This window comes from Nicotiana tabacum, chromosome 3, assembly GCF_000715075.1.
Source record: "Nicotiana tabacum cultivar K326 chromosome 3, ASM71507v2, whole genome shotgun sequence".
Lineage (NCBI taxonomy): Eukaryota > Viridiplantae > Streptophyta > Magnoliopsida > Solanales > Solanaceae > Nicotiana > Nicotiana tabacum.
Genome location: NC_134082.1, coordinates 36824799 through 36842335, shown reverse-complemented (window position 1 = coordinate 36842335; position 17537 = coordinate 36824799). Strand labels below are relative to the sequence as shown.

General features: G+C 36.5%; 1 protein-coding gene across 1 annotated transcript; it reads right to left on the bottom strand.

The window, feature by feature from the left end:
- Positions 1-13253: 13253 nt before the first annotated feature.
- Positions 13254-14972, bottom strand: LOC107824118 (phenylacetaldehyde synthase-like). Its single transcript, XM_016650852.2, has one exon. It carries the CDS (start codon positions 14922-14924, stop codon positions 13395-13397), a length of 1530 nt encoding a protein of 509 aa, XP_016506338.2. The 5' UTR covers positions 14925-14972; the 3' UTR covers positions 13254-13394.
- Positions 14973-17537: the final 2565 nt, after the last annotated feature.

Genomic DNA, 17537 nt, shown 5'->3' with positions numbered 1-17537 from the left:
TTTAGAATTAAATTCGCAATTATGTTATGCGAACGTATACATAATCGCAATACTAGTCTAAGTTTAGCCTAAAGCAAACTACGAGTATATCAAGTGATAAAAACATTAAATGAGTGCAATAAATATCCAAGTTCCAAATTCTCGTTACTATGTTCAGGACTTCATGGCTTAATTCCATTTAATCACAATTACCCCAATGGCCCAATTGGTCAATGAATTTACTACCCCAATTGTCTCTAATAATGTAACACCATTCTAAAGTCAAAATTATTAGTCCATCACTATATAATAATCCAAATTTTCTAGAATTGAAATCAACTAAATAGCTTGTTAATAACAAATTAAAATGAATTGACGACGTCAAAATTACTTACTACTACTACTATTACATAAATTAAATCCTACTCAACATAAGAGATGGTAATTAAATAGGAAACTTGAAATTAACTAAGGAGCTAGAAATAATAGCGAAAGGGGCTAGTTTCTTATAACTATTATATTCATGCCAAGAAGCACATAAAAAACTTAAGCCAACTAAAATTACTGGAGTCAAAAAATTATTTTTTCTAATTTTACCAAAAGCCAATAAATTCTCTCAAAACAAGTATGGTCCACTCTATTTAAATCACCATTCTTGTTCTCTCTTAAATATCAATCAACACGCACCCACATCCATTACTTTTTCACCTTACCCCACCAAGCTCTCTTTTAATTTTGATCGACCAAAAAATCTCAGCAATTTCATGGCTACGCAAATGGAACATTAAACCAACGTAAAACCAAAAGCTAACATGGAAAACAAACTATTTCTGTGTTGAAATTCAAGTATCAAAGAAAAGAGCTTAACAACTGAGCAACGAGAAGATTTTAGCACATTTATCATCAACAAATCCTTCACAATAAATGTTAAAAAAAAGCACTGGAGAGCAGCAAAAGATGTACCTTTTAAGATGCTTTACACGGCAAAGTTTCAGCTGAACGGGAACCTCGACCAAAATCAACAAACAGAGCCCGAACTCAACCTCGACGACTCAACTTTGGAGCTACTATTTTGTGCACAAAAGAAAACTGTTTTTGCCGCTGATTTTGGAGCTTTTAAGCGGCGTCCATGATGGTAGACGAAAATGCTCGTGTGTCGGCTTTCATGGTTGTGTTTTAAGTAGGAGATGAAGCTATTTTCGGACTGGTTTTCATAGAGGATTTGGCTGCGCTGAGGGTGTTTTCAGCTGATGTTTGGGGCTGTTTGCGAGCTAGTTTTGCAGCTGATTTTCAGCAGGTTTTTTGCTCGTTTTTGGGCTCATCTCGGGGGGTGTTTTGATGGCTGGTTGCCCAGTTATTTTAGCCGGGTTTCCTGGTATCTCTGGTGAGGGGTTGTTGGGTTTGTTTTTTGATTTTTTCTGTAGTCTGTGGTGCTGATTCCTCCTTTTTCATGGCTATTGATTTTCGTCTTTAATAAGGTATTAAATGGGAGTCAGATGGGTCGTTAATTGCGGCTCCTCCTAGGTCTTAGAGTCTAAAGCCATCTTTGTATTTTTTTTCCTTATTTTTGAAGACAAGCGACGGATTTGAAGGTTTTTAGGTGTAGTTTTATTTTAGGTGTTAGATACTATTATATAGGGGTAGGGATTAGGTTAGGGGTATGGCCCTAGGAATTATGGGCTTGGGAATTATGGGCTAGGTCCAAAATTAGGTCTAAATTAAATATTTACGTGCTAAAATATGAAAATATTAGGGAGGGTCAAAAATCACATGTCTACAGCTGCCCCTCTTTGACTGGAAACGTGAAGAGTTTTTAGAAAAAGAATGACTAGACAGGTTTTTTGACCTGACCCTTATTTAGAGAGGCCAAAATCTAAAATAAAGGAGAATGTGACAGAGCCTTGATATCTGAGCTGCCTACATATCCTTGGCTATAAAAGAATCAGGTCACGTGTAGTTCAGAAGTGAATGAGGTGATGGAGTACCGAGGTTGAGAGCTGAGCGAGGTGTTGTCGAGGTTCCGGTCTGTGGTCCCATTATTACATCAAAATCAAAATTTAAAAAAAAAACTAACTAAGCCTATCAGCTACGAGTTACAAGACTCTTATCTATGAGTTTTCTGAAGCTTGATCTTGAGTCTTGGTTGGTTCTTCATGCAAACTCTGATCTGAATCTTGATGCTCGTTAGCTGCAACCGTTGGTTCATTCTTCAGCTTTTCGGATCAAGGCGGGGCTCGGAAATCTTGTGATTTCAATCAAATTTGAGTAGTCCACATCTTTTCTCCGCTTCTGCACCATGAGTTCAACTTATTTTTCTTGTTTCTTCTTTTCTTTTATTTGGGTTGAGACTTCTTCTTTTGGTCATCTCAAACCTTGTGCCTCACGGTGAAAATCTGTTTAGGCACCAAAGCAAACAAACGAATGAAATTTTCTACCCCAGTTTTCACTAGGAAAATTTCGTGACTTATTGTAACAAAATCTAAACTATTTCTTAATTGAAAGCAATAAAAATCAGGATGGTGTATCCTTGGGAAAGAAGAAATTAGGGAGTGGAGCCCTATATCTATAATAAAATCAACTAGGGAGTGGAAACCCTATATTGGAAAAAGGCGACTAGGGAGTGGAGATTCTATGTCTAAAATAAAACACAACTAGGGAGTGGAGACCCTATGTTGGAAAAGGCGACTAGGGAGTGGAGACCCTATGTCTAAAATAAAACTCAACTAGGGATTGGAGACCCTATGTTGGAAAAGGCAGCTAGGGAGTGGAGACCCTATTTCTAAAAATAAACTCAACTAGGGAGTGGAGTCCCTATGTTGGAAAAGGCGACTAGGGTGTGGAGACCCTATGTCTAAAATAAAACTCAATTAGGGAGTGGAGACCCTATGTTGGAAAAGGAGACTAGGGAATGGAGACCCTATGTCTAAAATGAACCAAGAAGGATTTTTCTTCTTCTTTTTTGTTTTAGAAAAATCATCATTTTTTTTCTTTAGAGAAAATCATTCTTTTAAACAAATTATTTTTAATCGAGACATTCTCTTTTCCTCTTTTTTTTTTACTTATCTTAGGAGAAAGCTTCATGAGACTAAGATGTTTATCCTAGGAGAAAGATTCATCAGACTAGGTTTCTTATCTTAGAAAATAAATTCATCAGACTAAGATTTTGATCCTAGGAGAAAATTCATCAGAGTAGGTATTTATTCTTATTTTTTTTGGTATCTTAGGAGAAAGATTCATCAGACTAAGATTTCTATCCTAGGAGAAAATTCATCAGACTAGGTTTTCTATCTTAGAAGAAAGATTCATCATACTAAGACGTCGATCCTAGGAAAAAATTCATCAGGCTAGGTTTTCTATCTTAGGAGAAAGATTTATCAGACTAAGATTTCGATCCTAGGAGAAAATTCATCAAACTAGGTCTCCTTCTTTTGGTATCTTAGGAGAAAGATTCATCAGACTAAGATTTTGATCCTAGGAGAAAGTTCATCAAACTAGGTCTCTTTTTTGGTATCTTAGGAGAAAGATTCATCAGACTAAGATTTCGATCCTAGGAGAAAATTCATCAGACTAGGTCCCTTTTTGTTATCTTAGGAAAAAGATTCATCAGACTAAGATTTTTATTGGAACAAAAATCCATCAGACTAGGACTTTTATCCTAGGAGGAAAAATGTGAAAAGCAATGACAAACTTTTATGCACATGCAGACAAGTAAAGGCCAAGATTTGAGAAACTTCCCTTTGTCGGTTCTTCTTTTCTCTTTTTTTCTTTTTTTCTGCTCTTTTTTTAACCACTTTCCTTGCACTACTTTGTTCCTGTTTCAAACAAAGAAAATTTTGTAAGTTTTAAAAGTGATGGTCAGTTCGTGGCCTTGACGTCTTTGGCATCTTGACTTCTTCTCAATCAGCTTGAGTCGATTTCAAGAGACTCTTGCTCTACATCAACCCTAATTGTTTCACACCCAGTACCATTTGTAGTTGTGGCTTAATCAGTCTTATCCCAATTGGAGATCTTTGCTTAGGTGACCTTTTCTGATATCTTGAATGACTTCCTGCCTTTTGAGCAATTTGTATGTCAGAGAATCATAAGTTATCTTTGCTTGCGCCAAGTAGGCTGACAAGAGTTTTTTGGGGGAGCCTTTGCTTAAATCCTCAAGGCACGTTGACAGTAACAACTGAGTGCTCTAGCCAAATTTACTTTGTGCAACTGAAAAGCTGGTAGCAAATTTTGAAATCTTTTCTTGCTTGTTTTGACAAGGACTGACTTGGAGTGAAGGACACAATAACACAAAGAAACAATAGTAACAAAAAATGCCCCTGTTGGAAGGACAGAAGAAAGAGTTTTTTTTCATTTTTTTTCAATAACTAGCCTTAATGATCATGACATGCATTTTGGACTCAACGACCTGATCTGTCAAACTAATCCAATTTTTTCTTTTACCATTCTTATGACCTTTGAAGTCGGGCTTGTTCGTGCCAATCCTTTGCATCAACTTCAAGACTCACATTCGACTAGTGGTGCCATGAGGGGTTTTCACCAACAAGTCTCTCATTTATTTATCTCTACTTATTGTCACCTTACAGTGCCCATGAGGGTTTTCACTAGTAAGACTCTCTCATTTTTCTTATCTTTTTCTTTTTCTTTTGCTTTCTTGTGTGAGCAATTTGACAGTGTTCTATGTCGCGTGACAACCGTTGCTCGTTGCATGCTTCTCTTGGAATTCTTGAAGGTGCGTCGGGAGGTCTTTATTTTGAAGGTTTTTGAATAGTGTTGGAAAGAAGGGTCGGCATGATGGCTCAAAATTGACTCAAAATGAGGGGGTTGTAGACTTACAACTCTTGGAATCGACTCTTTTGAAAGTGAAATAAAATCTCTGCCCTAGTTTTAGCTATTGGGGATTTTTAGAATTTTTATTATTTACTCTTTCTTTTTCTTTGAATTCTTATTTTGTTGGACCGAACTGTGAGGCTGCCTACGTATCTTTTTTTAAGGAATTAGGTCGGACGTAGTTCAAACATCTGACCTAACTAATAATTTTTTTTTCATCTTCCTTTTTTGTTTTTTTCTTTTTGTTTCCTTTTGTTTTCAAAACAATTTTCCTCGTCTTCTATTTTTTGAGGGCATGGACCTTTGATAATTCTTTTCTTCTTCTTCTTTTTTTCAGTTAGAACTTCCTAAAAGTTTCCCCACTTTGTACTCTTGGGACATGGACTATTTTTTTCTTTTCCTTTTTCCTTTTTTTTCATTTTTTTGACTCTTGACTCTAAACTTGATTCTAAAAGAGGGTGGTCAAAGAAAATAACACAGGCTCAAAGGGGGGACAACGGGTATAAAGTGTTTTGGGTAGCAGAAAAAGGGCCTCTCAGCTTCGAGAACACCAATTATAGTATCATGTCGCTATCACATTATTGATGAACATGCATGTCTTCTTGGTGTTTCATGGTCACAGGACACTTCTCATCCCTTAGTGTCAAACTTTCTAACAAACTTCAATTGATTAAATATCTTCAAGCCCGATTTTTACAATGATTTGAAGGTGAATTTTACTCGACCTTAATTCCAAAGTATTTCAACTCTTTATTCATCCTCAATAGTATTTTTTTCAGCTATCCAATTCCAAATTAAATCAGTTTCTAAGATTTGGCCAAAATTTTCGCATGCATATCATGTCATTAGAACTAGCGAGAAAAGAACTAAGAACGGAATGACACAAAAGGACAAACTGTATTTTATTGAGTAAATGATAAAAGGGTTAGACAACAAGACAAACAACCTAAAATCCAAGTTACAACTCTAAAATAACCCAGATAATGAAAATAGCAACAGAATAGACAGACAAGACTCACACAGATAGAATAGAAGGATAGAAGGGTTTGACTCAATAAAACGAATAAAGTCTGGGTCACAACCCTGAAATAACCCAGATAATAGAAAAAACATCAAATCAAGCTACCAAGATTCCTTCCTAGTAAGGAAAGAGTGACTTTTCAATTGTTAAACATGATATTTAGCCACAACTTTGCTCATCAGAATCACCATGGCCTTCTCCAATTTCAGTCGGCAAGCTCCCGAGAGGATCTTCATACTCCATGTCACCACGCATCATCCCCACAAAGTGTGCATCATCATGTGCAAGTAAAGGATTCGGCGTGATATTTTGGGCGTCACTGTTTTGGATCACAATCAGTTTTTCCTAGATCATCCTTTCTATTTCTCTTTTCAAATCCTAACAGTTTTCAACATTGTGCCCCTAGGCATTGGAATGGTATTCAAACCTTTTAGATGGGTCAAAGCTTCTTGCACGTGGGTCCACATGATTTGGAGGAATGGGTGCAATCATGTCATGATGCTTTAACTTCTCAAATAAGCTTGCATAAGACTCTCCTATTGGTGTAAAATTATCTTTCAACCTTTGTTCCCCTTTATACCTATGGCTTGGATGTGGGTTATAGGGAACCTGAAAATTTTGTGAAGGCTGATGGAAATTTTGCGGTGTTCGGGCTCGCCTTCTGGGGTGTTTTGGTGGCTGGGCAACATACTGAGGTGGAGCAACATAGTATTGTGGGTTCTATGGTGGATACTAATGCCCAGGGAAGTTATCGGAAAACAGACGATGCTGGCCATACCTTCGAGACGTTCTCCTAGGACCTCTTCTCGACCCTGATGTCATCATGATTTCTTTATCCATCTCATTCGTGTCACCAGATTCAATTTGGATATCCTGAGTTGTGGCTTTAAGAGTTGCTAGACTTATAATTCTGCCTGTCTTAAGACCATTCTCAATCATTTCCCCCATTGTGATTGCTTCCGAGAAGGATTTACCCACTGCGAACATCATGTTTTGAAAATAATCTAGCTCTTGAGCCTGAAGAAAGATAGTGATTAGCCCGTGGTTATCCATGGCTTAACTCTAGCTGCTTGCTCTCTCCATTTAATGGCATATTCCCTGAAACTTTTAGTTGGTTTCTTCTTTAGATTTTAAAGGGAATTGCGGTCTGGTGCGATGTCAGTGTTGTATTGGAACTGTTTGACGAAGGCCTGTGTCATGTCCTCCCATACATGCCAGCGAGATGTGTCTTGATCCATAAACTATTCGGATGCTACTCTCGTAAGGCTTTCCCCAAAATAAGCTATTAGCAATTTTTCATTTCTTCCTGCACCTCTTAGTTGATTGCAATACATTTTCAGGTGGGCAATAGGGTCTACATGTCCATCATACTTTTCAAATTTGGGAGTCTTGAAACCAGGTGGCAAGTAGACATCGGAGAACATACATAGATCCTTGAAGGCAATACTCTTCTGGCATGTCAACCCTTGCATGTTTTTCAACCGTTGTTCTAAGCTTTTCACTCTTTGGGTCATTTCTTCCTAGGCAATCTTTCGGGTAGGCTTCTCAATGTTTGCAGGAAGATCAAACAATTACGAGTGGTACTTAGGAGAGTGGTACTGCTCTTGTTGGGTAGAAAATTGTGACTCATGACAAAGCTTTCCTTGGCCATTGGCCCATGCTTGACATATTTTGGTCATTTGCTGTTTCAGTATTCTATTTTCCTCAAACACAGTAGACTCTTGTCGAACCCTATATCCCTGAGTCTCTTGAGCACTTGTAACAGTTTCGATGTCAGTTATCATTTTTCTTTGGATCTTGCGCTTTCCACTTACCACAAACCGACCACCTCAAACTTTCTTCACAATTCAGAACAAAAGACACGTTAGAATGAACTCAGTCAGTCCTTATTATTATCATCATTTTTTCTTTTTTCTTTTTTTCATTTTTCATTTTTCACCTTTTTTTGGGTTGATCGAACCTGATGTGGGTTGCCTACGTATCATGTGGGAATATGAATCAGATCTGGCATAGTTCGGGAAGATCGAGAATAGATAAACTAACTTTTTTTTTGAAATTTTTGAAAGAAATGCTTTAAAAGAAGAAAGAAAATATTTTTTCGATTTTTTATTTTGATTTTCTTTAATTTTTGAAAGAAATACTTCTAAAAATTCTTTTTCTTTTGATTGAAACTTTGGGAATTTCAAAAGTAAAAGGAAAATATATTTTTTTGTTTGGATTTTCATTTGTTTTCTCTTTTTCTAATGAAGAAAGAAAATATTTTTTGGATTTTGGATGTTACCTCTTAATTTTTGAAAGAGAGACTTTTAAGAAATGTTTTGAATTTCTGATTTTTTTTAATTTATTTACAAAAATACTTCTAAAGAAAAGCGAAAATATTTTTGTACTTCAATTTTTCAATTTTTTTTTTGAAAAAGAGACTTTTAAACAAGGAAAAGAATTTTTTTAATTCATTTGTTTTTTGAATTTTTGAGAAAAATACTTCAAAATAGAGAAAACCTGTATTTTGGATTTTGATTTTTATTGATTTTTCTTTTTATTTCCTTGTCCATATGAAAGACTTCAAAAATAAGGAAACTATTTTTTTTCTTTTGAGTATAACAAAAACCTCTTTTTTTTTTTAATTTTCTAAGGATAGACTTCTAAAGAAAGGAACTAAAGGAAAATATTTTTTGGATTTTTGAAAATTTTGGTCGGAACCGATGAGGTTTGCCTACGTATCTCACATCCGGTGAGAATCAGACCCACGTAGTTCGGTCAGTTTTGACGGAACTAGGGAAACATGACACTTGAAAATTTTGGCTCATTTTGAAATGACTTTTTTTTCAGAATTTCGGTAGAGTTTCAAATTTTTCTAAATACCTACCTCTCACTTTTTTTTTTCTTCATGATTTTCTTTTTTTATTTTTTATTTTTTTTCTTTCTCTATTCTAGAAGCCGGTCAACATGCAAGCCGAAACAAACAGATGCACAAGTAGCACGTAAGATGCATCAGGATGATCTCAAAGAGGAAACATGTCTCATACGGACCCGGCCCCTATGCCGAGTTTCGCTAAGTCAAATGCACGGGATGCACATAAAGCAAATCTACTAGGGATATCCGGCATGAGGTTTGTTCTTTTAGGTTTAAATCCCGGTGGAGAAGGTATCTAGACTGGCTTACTCGAGCGGATAACTCGAGCCGAGGAGGGTCAGCATACCAGTAGCATTACTTTCCGGCTTAACTGGTAGTGCTCCCCGCCTAAAACATGTGTGACTAAAAATCCTTCACCGTATGGCAAGCACCTCGGCTATCTCAAAGAAAGCAGGCTATGTCAAGCAAATGCCCAATTTTTAATTTCAAGAAGACTCAGAGGGAGTGCGTGAGAAGACAGTTAAATACAGTTCAAGTAATATTAAAGCGGTAAATGACAATTAGCACATTAAGTCCACAAAATACAGTAATATCAACAATAAAGCCAAATAAAAATCGCATTAACAAGCTTGAATTCTTGAACTCTGAACCGGAAGTTCTGGGTTCTAATCCCCAGCATAGTCGCCAGAGCTGTCACACCTCCTTTTTACACACCCGTGAGGGATATAAGAGAGTTTTATCCAATTAAAGTGACATAATCGAAATGGGATTATTTATTTCAAATTCAGAGTCGCCACTTAGAATATTTTAATTGTTGTCTCAAGTCATCGATTTATTTTAAAAACCCAAATCGAGGAAATTTTATTTTTTTACAAAGTCCGCGAACCAGAAATTCTAGATAAGGAATTCTATTAACCCGAGGGAAGGTGTTAGGCATTTCCGGATTTCGTGGTTCTAGCACGGTCGCTTAGCAATTTATATTTGGCTTAATTGTTTAACTACTCATTTTTAAAACCTATATGCAATTATCTTTTACCTCTTTTAATCACCTGATTTATTCGTAATTAAAGAATTGAGTTACGCGTACGTACGGTTTAAGTTGCGCGAACGCATCCCTCGAGTTACTTTTTTAGAATTAAATTCGCAATTATGTTACGCGAACGTGTACATAATCACAATACTAGTATAAGTCGAGCCTAAAGCAAATTACGAGTATATCAAGTGATAAAAACATTAAATGAGAGCAATAAAATATCCAAGTTCCAAATTCTCGTTACTATGTTCAGGACTTCATGGCTTAATTCCATTTAATCACAATTACCCCAATGACCAAATTGGTCAATGAATTTACTACCCAATTGTCCCTAACATTGTAATACCATTCTAAAGTCAAAATTATTATTCCATCACTATATAATAATCCAAATTTTCTAGAATTGAAATCAACTAAGTAGCTTGTTAATAACCAACTAAATTGAATTGACGATGTCAAAATTACTTACTACTACTACTATTACATAAATTAAATCCTACTCAACATAAGAGATGGTAATTAAATAGGAAACTTGAAATTAACTAAGGAGCTAGAAATAATAATTAAAAGGACTAGTTTTTTAAAACTATTATATTCATGCCAAGAAGCACACGAAAAACTTTAGCCAACTAAAGTTACTGGTGTCAAAAAATCATTTTTTTCTAATTTCACCAAAAGTCAACAGATTCTCTCAAAAAAGTATGGTCCACTTTATTTAAAATTCATCATTCTTGTTCTCTCTTAAATATCAATGAACACGCACCCACATCCATTACTTTTTCACCTTACCCCACTAAGTTCTCTTTTAATTTTGATCGACCAAATCATCTCAGCAATTTCATGGCTACGCAAATGGAACATTAAACCAACGTAAAACCAAAAGCTAACATGGAAAAACAAACTATTTCTGTGTTGAAATTCAAGTATCAAAGAAAAGAGCTTAACAACTGAGCAACAAGAAGATTTTAACACATTTATCACCAACAAAAGCTTCACAATAAACGTTAAAAAAAAGCACCGAAGAGCAGCAAAAGATGGACCTTTCAAGATGCTTTACACGGTAAAGTTTCAACTGAACGGGAACCTCGACCAAAATCAACGAACAGAACCCGAACTCAACCTCGACGACTCAACTTTGGAGCTACTAATTTGTGCATAAAAGGAAACTGTTTTTGCCGCTGATTTTGGAGTTTTTAAGTGGCGTCCATGATGGTGGATGTAGCTGCTCGTGTGTCGGCTTTCATGGTTGTATTTTAAGTAGGAGATGAAGCTATATTCAGACTGGTTTTTATAGAGGATTTGGCTGCGCTGAGGCTGTTTTCAGCTGAAGTTTGGGGCTGTTTGCGAGCTAGTTTTGCAGCTGATTTTCAACAGGTTTTTTGCTCGTTTTGGGCTCATCTTGGGGGGTGTTTTGATGGCTGGTTGCCTAGTTATATAAGCCAGGTTTCCTGGTATCTCTGGTGAGGGGTTGCTGGGTTTGTTTTTTGATTTTTTCCAGAGTCTGCGGCACTGATTCCTCCTTTTTTCATGGCTATTGATTTTCGTCTTTAATGAGGTAGATAAATGGGAGTCAGATGGGTCGTGAATTGCGGCTCCTCCTAGGTCTTAGATTCTAAACCATCTTTGTATTTTTCTCCTTATTTTTTAAGACAAGCAACGAATTTGAAGGGTTTTAGGTGTAGTTTTATTTTAGGTGTTAGATACTATTATATAGGGGTAAGGATTAGGTTAGGAGTATGGGCCTAGGAGTTATGGGCTTGGGAATTGTGGGCTAGGTCAAAAATAAGTCTAAATTAAATATTTACGTGCTAAAATATGAAATTTTTTGGGGAGGGTCAAAAATCACATGTCTACACCTACTTCGATCTAAATACTCACAGTATATAGAGAGTCAAAAGACATTACTTAAGGAACGATAAAAAGGCCACATCGTAAAGGCATACCAATCGGAGAAGGTAGTCATGATCTCAGAACTATATATATGGGATGAATTCCCAAAGAAAAGGAGGGGGGGAGGCTTTTTCGTTTTCTCTCTCTGTATTCTCTCCTTCTATTTCCTTCCAAAAAAAAAGGATGTAAAATCGATGATCTCCTTGGTCCCATGAAAGAAGAAATAACAAGGATGAATGAAGATTGTTCGCTCTTATTTCATTGTATTCATTAATTTCCGATTCGTTTTCAGATTTGCGGTTTATTATGCTTGACTAAGATTAACTTCTTCATTATCATCAATTGTTTTAACCAAAAAGGTTTTGACATCTTTTGGGTCAAACAGTACCTACATATAGAAAACACGTAATGAGGATAAGTTTATTCGATAACCAAGCAATCTTTATCAAATCATACAATACTTAGGACATAAACACTGTAATAACGTGTACTTTTTGCCACTTATCATCAAATTAATTCCAATTCACACGTTAGGAGGCTATTCATACTTTCAAATTTTATGTAAGCCAAACGATTATTTGACAAACCTAAGAATATTTTACCTTTTAAATGTTAAAGCTTACTTTTTTATTAAAAGTACTCAATAATTTTTTAAAGAAAACTTAAAATTCTATTATTGTTAAAAAATGGGGGTCCCCAAATTATGGGCCTAAAGTACGTGTCTTACTTGTTTCAACTGTTCACCATAGAGCTGGCCGTGCTACGGTATACATTATTCTTTCGGCTAATGAATTTAAGCCTAACAACTGTATATTTATTTCTTTGTAACGGGTACCTACATGCTTGGCAATCATATTATAGCTTTGTCTAAGTGAAACGTTTGTGTTTGTAAACAACATAACCAAAGTAAACAAGCTGGCTGAAGGTATATAATTATTTAAAAAAAAAAAAAAAACTGCGTACTGTCTCGGTCTATAAAAACTATCTCTTAAAGCAACACTTTTATCCAATATGGGCACGTATAAAAAAAATAAAAAAATTCCAATGCTAGCGTTCAGCGTTCTGACTGAGATACGATGAGAGGACTTGGGTTTACAGAATTCGTAGGTAAGTGATAGTACAATATACTCCATTTGTTTCAATTTATTTGTTCTGATTTGACTTGGCATAAAGTTTAATAAAGAGTGAAAAAGTTTTGGAACTTGTAATGTTAAATATGTCATAACATTTGTGTGACTATAAAATATTTGAACTTGTGGTCTTAAACAAGCCATAACATTTATGTGACTATAAATACTTTCTATTAAAAAATATAGGAATATACTTTTTTTGGAATAGATTGATAAGGAAATAGTGAATCTTTTATAAACGGAAGGAGTATATATTTATGTGTTGGTTTGTAGTTCTTTATCGAGATCATCGAATACAAGGATGACAATGAAGGCTATCAATAAAAGAAAATTATTATGGGACTGTTTGTTGAGACCTAAAGAGAGAGTAAAGTGTGTTATGAAATGGATGGAGGATGAATTTTGGACCATACATTTATTAAAAAAAAAAAAAAAAAAAAAGCGAAGGACACCATGGGACTTTTCCTTATTTTCCTTTTGTATGTGTGCACATTCATTTCCTTTTGAAGTAGCTATCATACGTGGTGCTGAATTTTCGTAGGATCTTATTTCAAATGTAAATGCAATAGTACAAACATACGGAGTTTTGGTTCCTTCATCAAGGTCCAACTAATCTTTGAAAAGGAAAAAAAAATGTAACATTTGACCCTATTTTTTCAATAATTAAAAAGAGCCTGGAATTAGCAGGACATTAGCATGGTCTTGTATCACCTTCCAAGCCATGTCAACATGCCTATAATCAGTAAGAGAAGCACCAATGGCAAATCGAATAATATAAATTCCTCCAACAACTCCATGAGTCAAATAGAGTTTTCCAGATGAATTAATCGACTCCACCAACTTAGTGTTGAACTTGTTCACTTGTTCCTCATCGAACGTTGTCGAAACTCGACTTATTACTGATGGAGAAATCCTAAAACACACCACAGCAAATTTTCTAGGCACAAATATTTCAAACCTTTTGTCCATAGCTATAAGCCCTTCAAAATGCTTAGCCATGTTCACATGACTTCTTATCAAATTTCTCAAACTAGTTACTCCATAATTTCTCAAAACTAGCCACAGTTTCAAAGCCCTAAATCTCCTGCTCAATGAAATTTGCCAGTCCTTGTAATCAATCACTTGATTTAACTCTGTGGCTTTGTTTCTTAAGCATTCAGGATTAGTCGATAACGCTTTTGTAAGTGCACTTGGATCCTTCACCCAAAGGCAGCAACAATCCAAAGTGGAAAAGAACCATTTATGTGCATTGAGACTGAAAGAGTTTGCATTTTCAATACCATCAAGGAAGTGTTGAAATTCAGGGCAAATGCAAGCGCTTCCAGCATAGGCTGCATCCACATGCACCCAAATCCCATATTCCTTAGCAATTTCACAAAGCGAACGCAATGGATCAACAGAAGTTGTTGAAGTTGTCCCAATTGTCGCGCACAGGAATAAGGGTACCATTCCTTCTTTAGTGTCTTTCAAGATTGCTAAACGTAACGATTTTGGGCACAGGACATACTCATTAGCCTTTGTTGTTGGGATAACTCGAAAATTCTCGGGGTCTATCCCAGCTATATGGGCAGCCTTCTTGAGAGAAAAATGTGTCTGATCAGATGTATAGACCACCAACTTGCCAAAATTCTCTCTACCAATTTTCCTCAGCATTTGATCTCTAGCTGCCACTATATTGCACAACATAGCTTCACAAGTTGTACCCTGTAGTACACCTCCACCACCCCCAGAGAATAAGAAAGAATAGGGAAGATTTAACATTTTTCCAAACCAATCCATCACAATGCTCTCAAGTTCAGTTGCAGCAGGGGATGAGATCCAATTGAACCCAACCACATTAAATCCAACACTAAGCATTTCACCTAGGAATCCAGCAGTACTTCCAGAAGAAGGAAAATACGCAAAAAAATTAGGACTTTGCCAGTGAGTTATCCCTGGAATAATATCTCTTTTGACATCTTGAAGAATTTTTTCAAGTGGTTCAGGATTATCAGGTGCAGAATTCGGTACAAGTTTTTGGAGATAGCCTGGATTGACTTGGCTACAAACTGGATATTTTTCAATGTTTTGATAGTAATCAGCAACGAAGTTCACAATCATGTGACCTTGCTTTCTGAATTCTTCAGGATCTAAAGGGTTTATGGTGTTGAAAATTTGGTCATCAAGTTCAGGGTTGATATTGAGGGTACCCATTGTTTCAATTTGTGTTGTCGTGGCAGAAAAGAAATGCTAGCTTGGTACGTTTTATAGGCTTAAAGAATTGAATTATGCCACACATTATTCTGGCTGCTTGATTAATGCAGATTCTTTTGTGGGCTATAGTAGGTTAGGCCTACATAATAAAATTTAGATGCTTAGTTACTTTCTAGAAAATTCAAAACACTGGACCATCTAGCTCTTGAGGAAGTTGGTCTGAACTCTCAATTATGTCAATTGAGCTCGTAGTTTAACTTCCACCTACTAACTAATTAATTCACCTCCTAATTATGATGATGTTACACTAGCTTTTGATGAAAAGTATTCCAGGAATTCTCTATCCAGAAAACGAAAGCTAAAAACAGCAATTAGAGGTGATGACAGCTTGACATAACCATGAACGAATTGGCAGGACAGGAGACAACTCATTCGAAAAATACTACTCTGTCCTATTCATTTTAATTGATTTTTTTGGATGTTTTCACACATATTAAGAAATTCACTTTTTAGCATTAATAAAATTGATTATATTAACCTTTATTGTCTCTTTAATTTGTTCATTAGAAATATAATCGATACTTCGAGTCTCTTTGTTTACCTCGAAAAATGAGGGTAACAATTAAATGTAATTTGTGGTTTTAAAGATATGTGATTTATTGTAATACTAATGAATATTCAAGTAATATTAAGTTTAAATAAGAAGAATTGATGAACCAAACCAGTGTTGCAAGAACAATGAGGACCTCGAGCTCGACTTTCTTGGGGGCCTCGAGGTCAGCTACAATGAAGTATAAATAATAAAGTAAAAGCAATAAAACTGAAGAACACTTGGTGAGCACGGTAAACAAGAAAAGCAGAGTAGAATATTCTATTACATTGAATAATGTGAGATGATGCTTACAAAATGATTGGGATCCCCTTTATATAGGAGGAGAAAACCCCAATATAGCACATTCCTAATTGAAATAAAAATTCTATTGGTACATGTGTATAACAACCTAGTACGAATATGTACTATTTCGTACAAATCTTATCCTTTAATTTATGCCCTGATCCACGTGTCCTTGAGAAATTTCCACTCTTTCTTGAGTACCCTCAAGAATGTACAACCCTCGATGTAGGTCATGCCAGGCCTTCGATCTGCTTCCTCGAGGTATGTATCCTTCAACCGGGTCCGACCCCTACTTTGAGTCTCCCGGACTCGAACTCATAGCCCAATTTAAGACTTCAAAATCGAGCTCCTTAGTTTTGACTGTACAAAGTGTTTGATATAATAAAAATGCTTCTTCAAATAATTGATACATGCGTACATGTTTTGCCACTGGGGGCTCGACTATTCTATGTGGACACGGTTCTTTTGACCGTTTGGCCCATCACAACATTCCCTATCGAGGCCCTCCTTGGCATGAATTGTTTTCTTCGAGAATATAACCTCCGAGGGTGATGCCTCACAGTATTCGAGGTTGATCGAAAAGAAGCCTTGAATACTTTGTTGAATGTTCCTTAGGTAGCATATAGATGTTTCCTCGTTAAAAACCTTGCCGATAAAACCCATTTGGGACAAAATCCGAGCCAAGGAAAAAAGAGCGCAATGCATGCTTTAAAGCATACGGCCTTCGTGTAAGAAGGGGTGTCTTCGAGATCGTGAGCTTTTGAAAGATCCTATTGTGCTGAGCTTGTATGATCCTTTATCAACGACTCTGAGGCCTTGTTATCCGTGATCATGGTATCTTCGAGTGCCTTGACCTGGTCGGGGATGATTCTTAATGCCTCGATTTGACACCATGGGGCCGAGAAATTCACTCGTGTCAACTCCGAAGGCACGTTTCTCTAGGTTGAGCTTTGTGCCGCGTCGCCCCAAATTGTTGACCGTTTCCTACAAATGAATTAAAATGGTCCTCTACGTGCAGGGACCTAACAAGTCATATCCTCAATATAGGCTTTTGTTATTTTACCTGCCTGTTCTTCGTACTGGATGTTGATGCGAAGTTTTACCTGTCTGCTCTTCGTAGTGATTCAAGGCTGAATCCTTGTCATATCTGAACGGGGCCAAGCAATGCAATCTATATAATTAATAATAAACTAAATAAGTTTTTTCCTGAGTTTAGGAGTTAATCCCGTTCCCAGATGTACCTTTCTTTTGAGTAGTTGACTTGGTGGGATCGGGCTTCTCGGGTACAACGGAGCTAGGGAGTTCCCTTCTTCACCTACGGTTACCTGTTTATCCTGCTTCCGTCTAGACTTGGAGCTGTGATTGCTACTTAGCTACCTGTTTTATCTTTGAGGCTCGACTTCTCTGAGGTTAAGGGTTCCGGCATCGGCACCGCTTCCTCGATTGCAAACATCTCTTTTGCAACATGCTGTTCTCCGTGGACTGTTTTCAATCCTTCCTTTGCCAGGAACTTTATCATCTGATGGAGGGTCGACAACACTGACATCATGTTGTGTATCCATGGCCTCCCGAGAGTGCGTTATACCTCATGTCGCCTTTGATGATATGGAACCTGGTGTCTTGTGTGGTCCCGACTATATTTACTGGCAAAATAATTTCTCCCTTTGTTGTTTAACTTGTATTGTTGAAACCATTTAGCATCCGGGATGCAGGTGTGA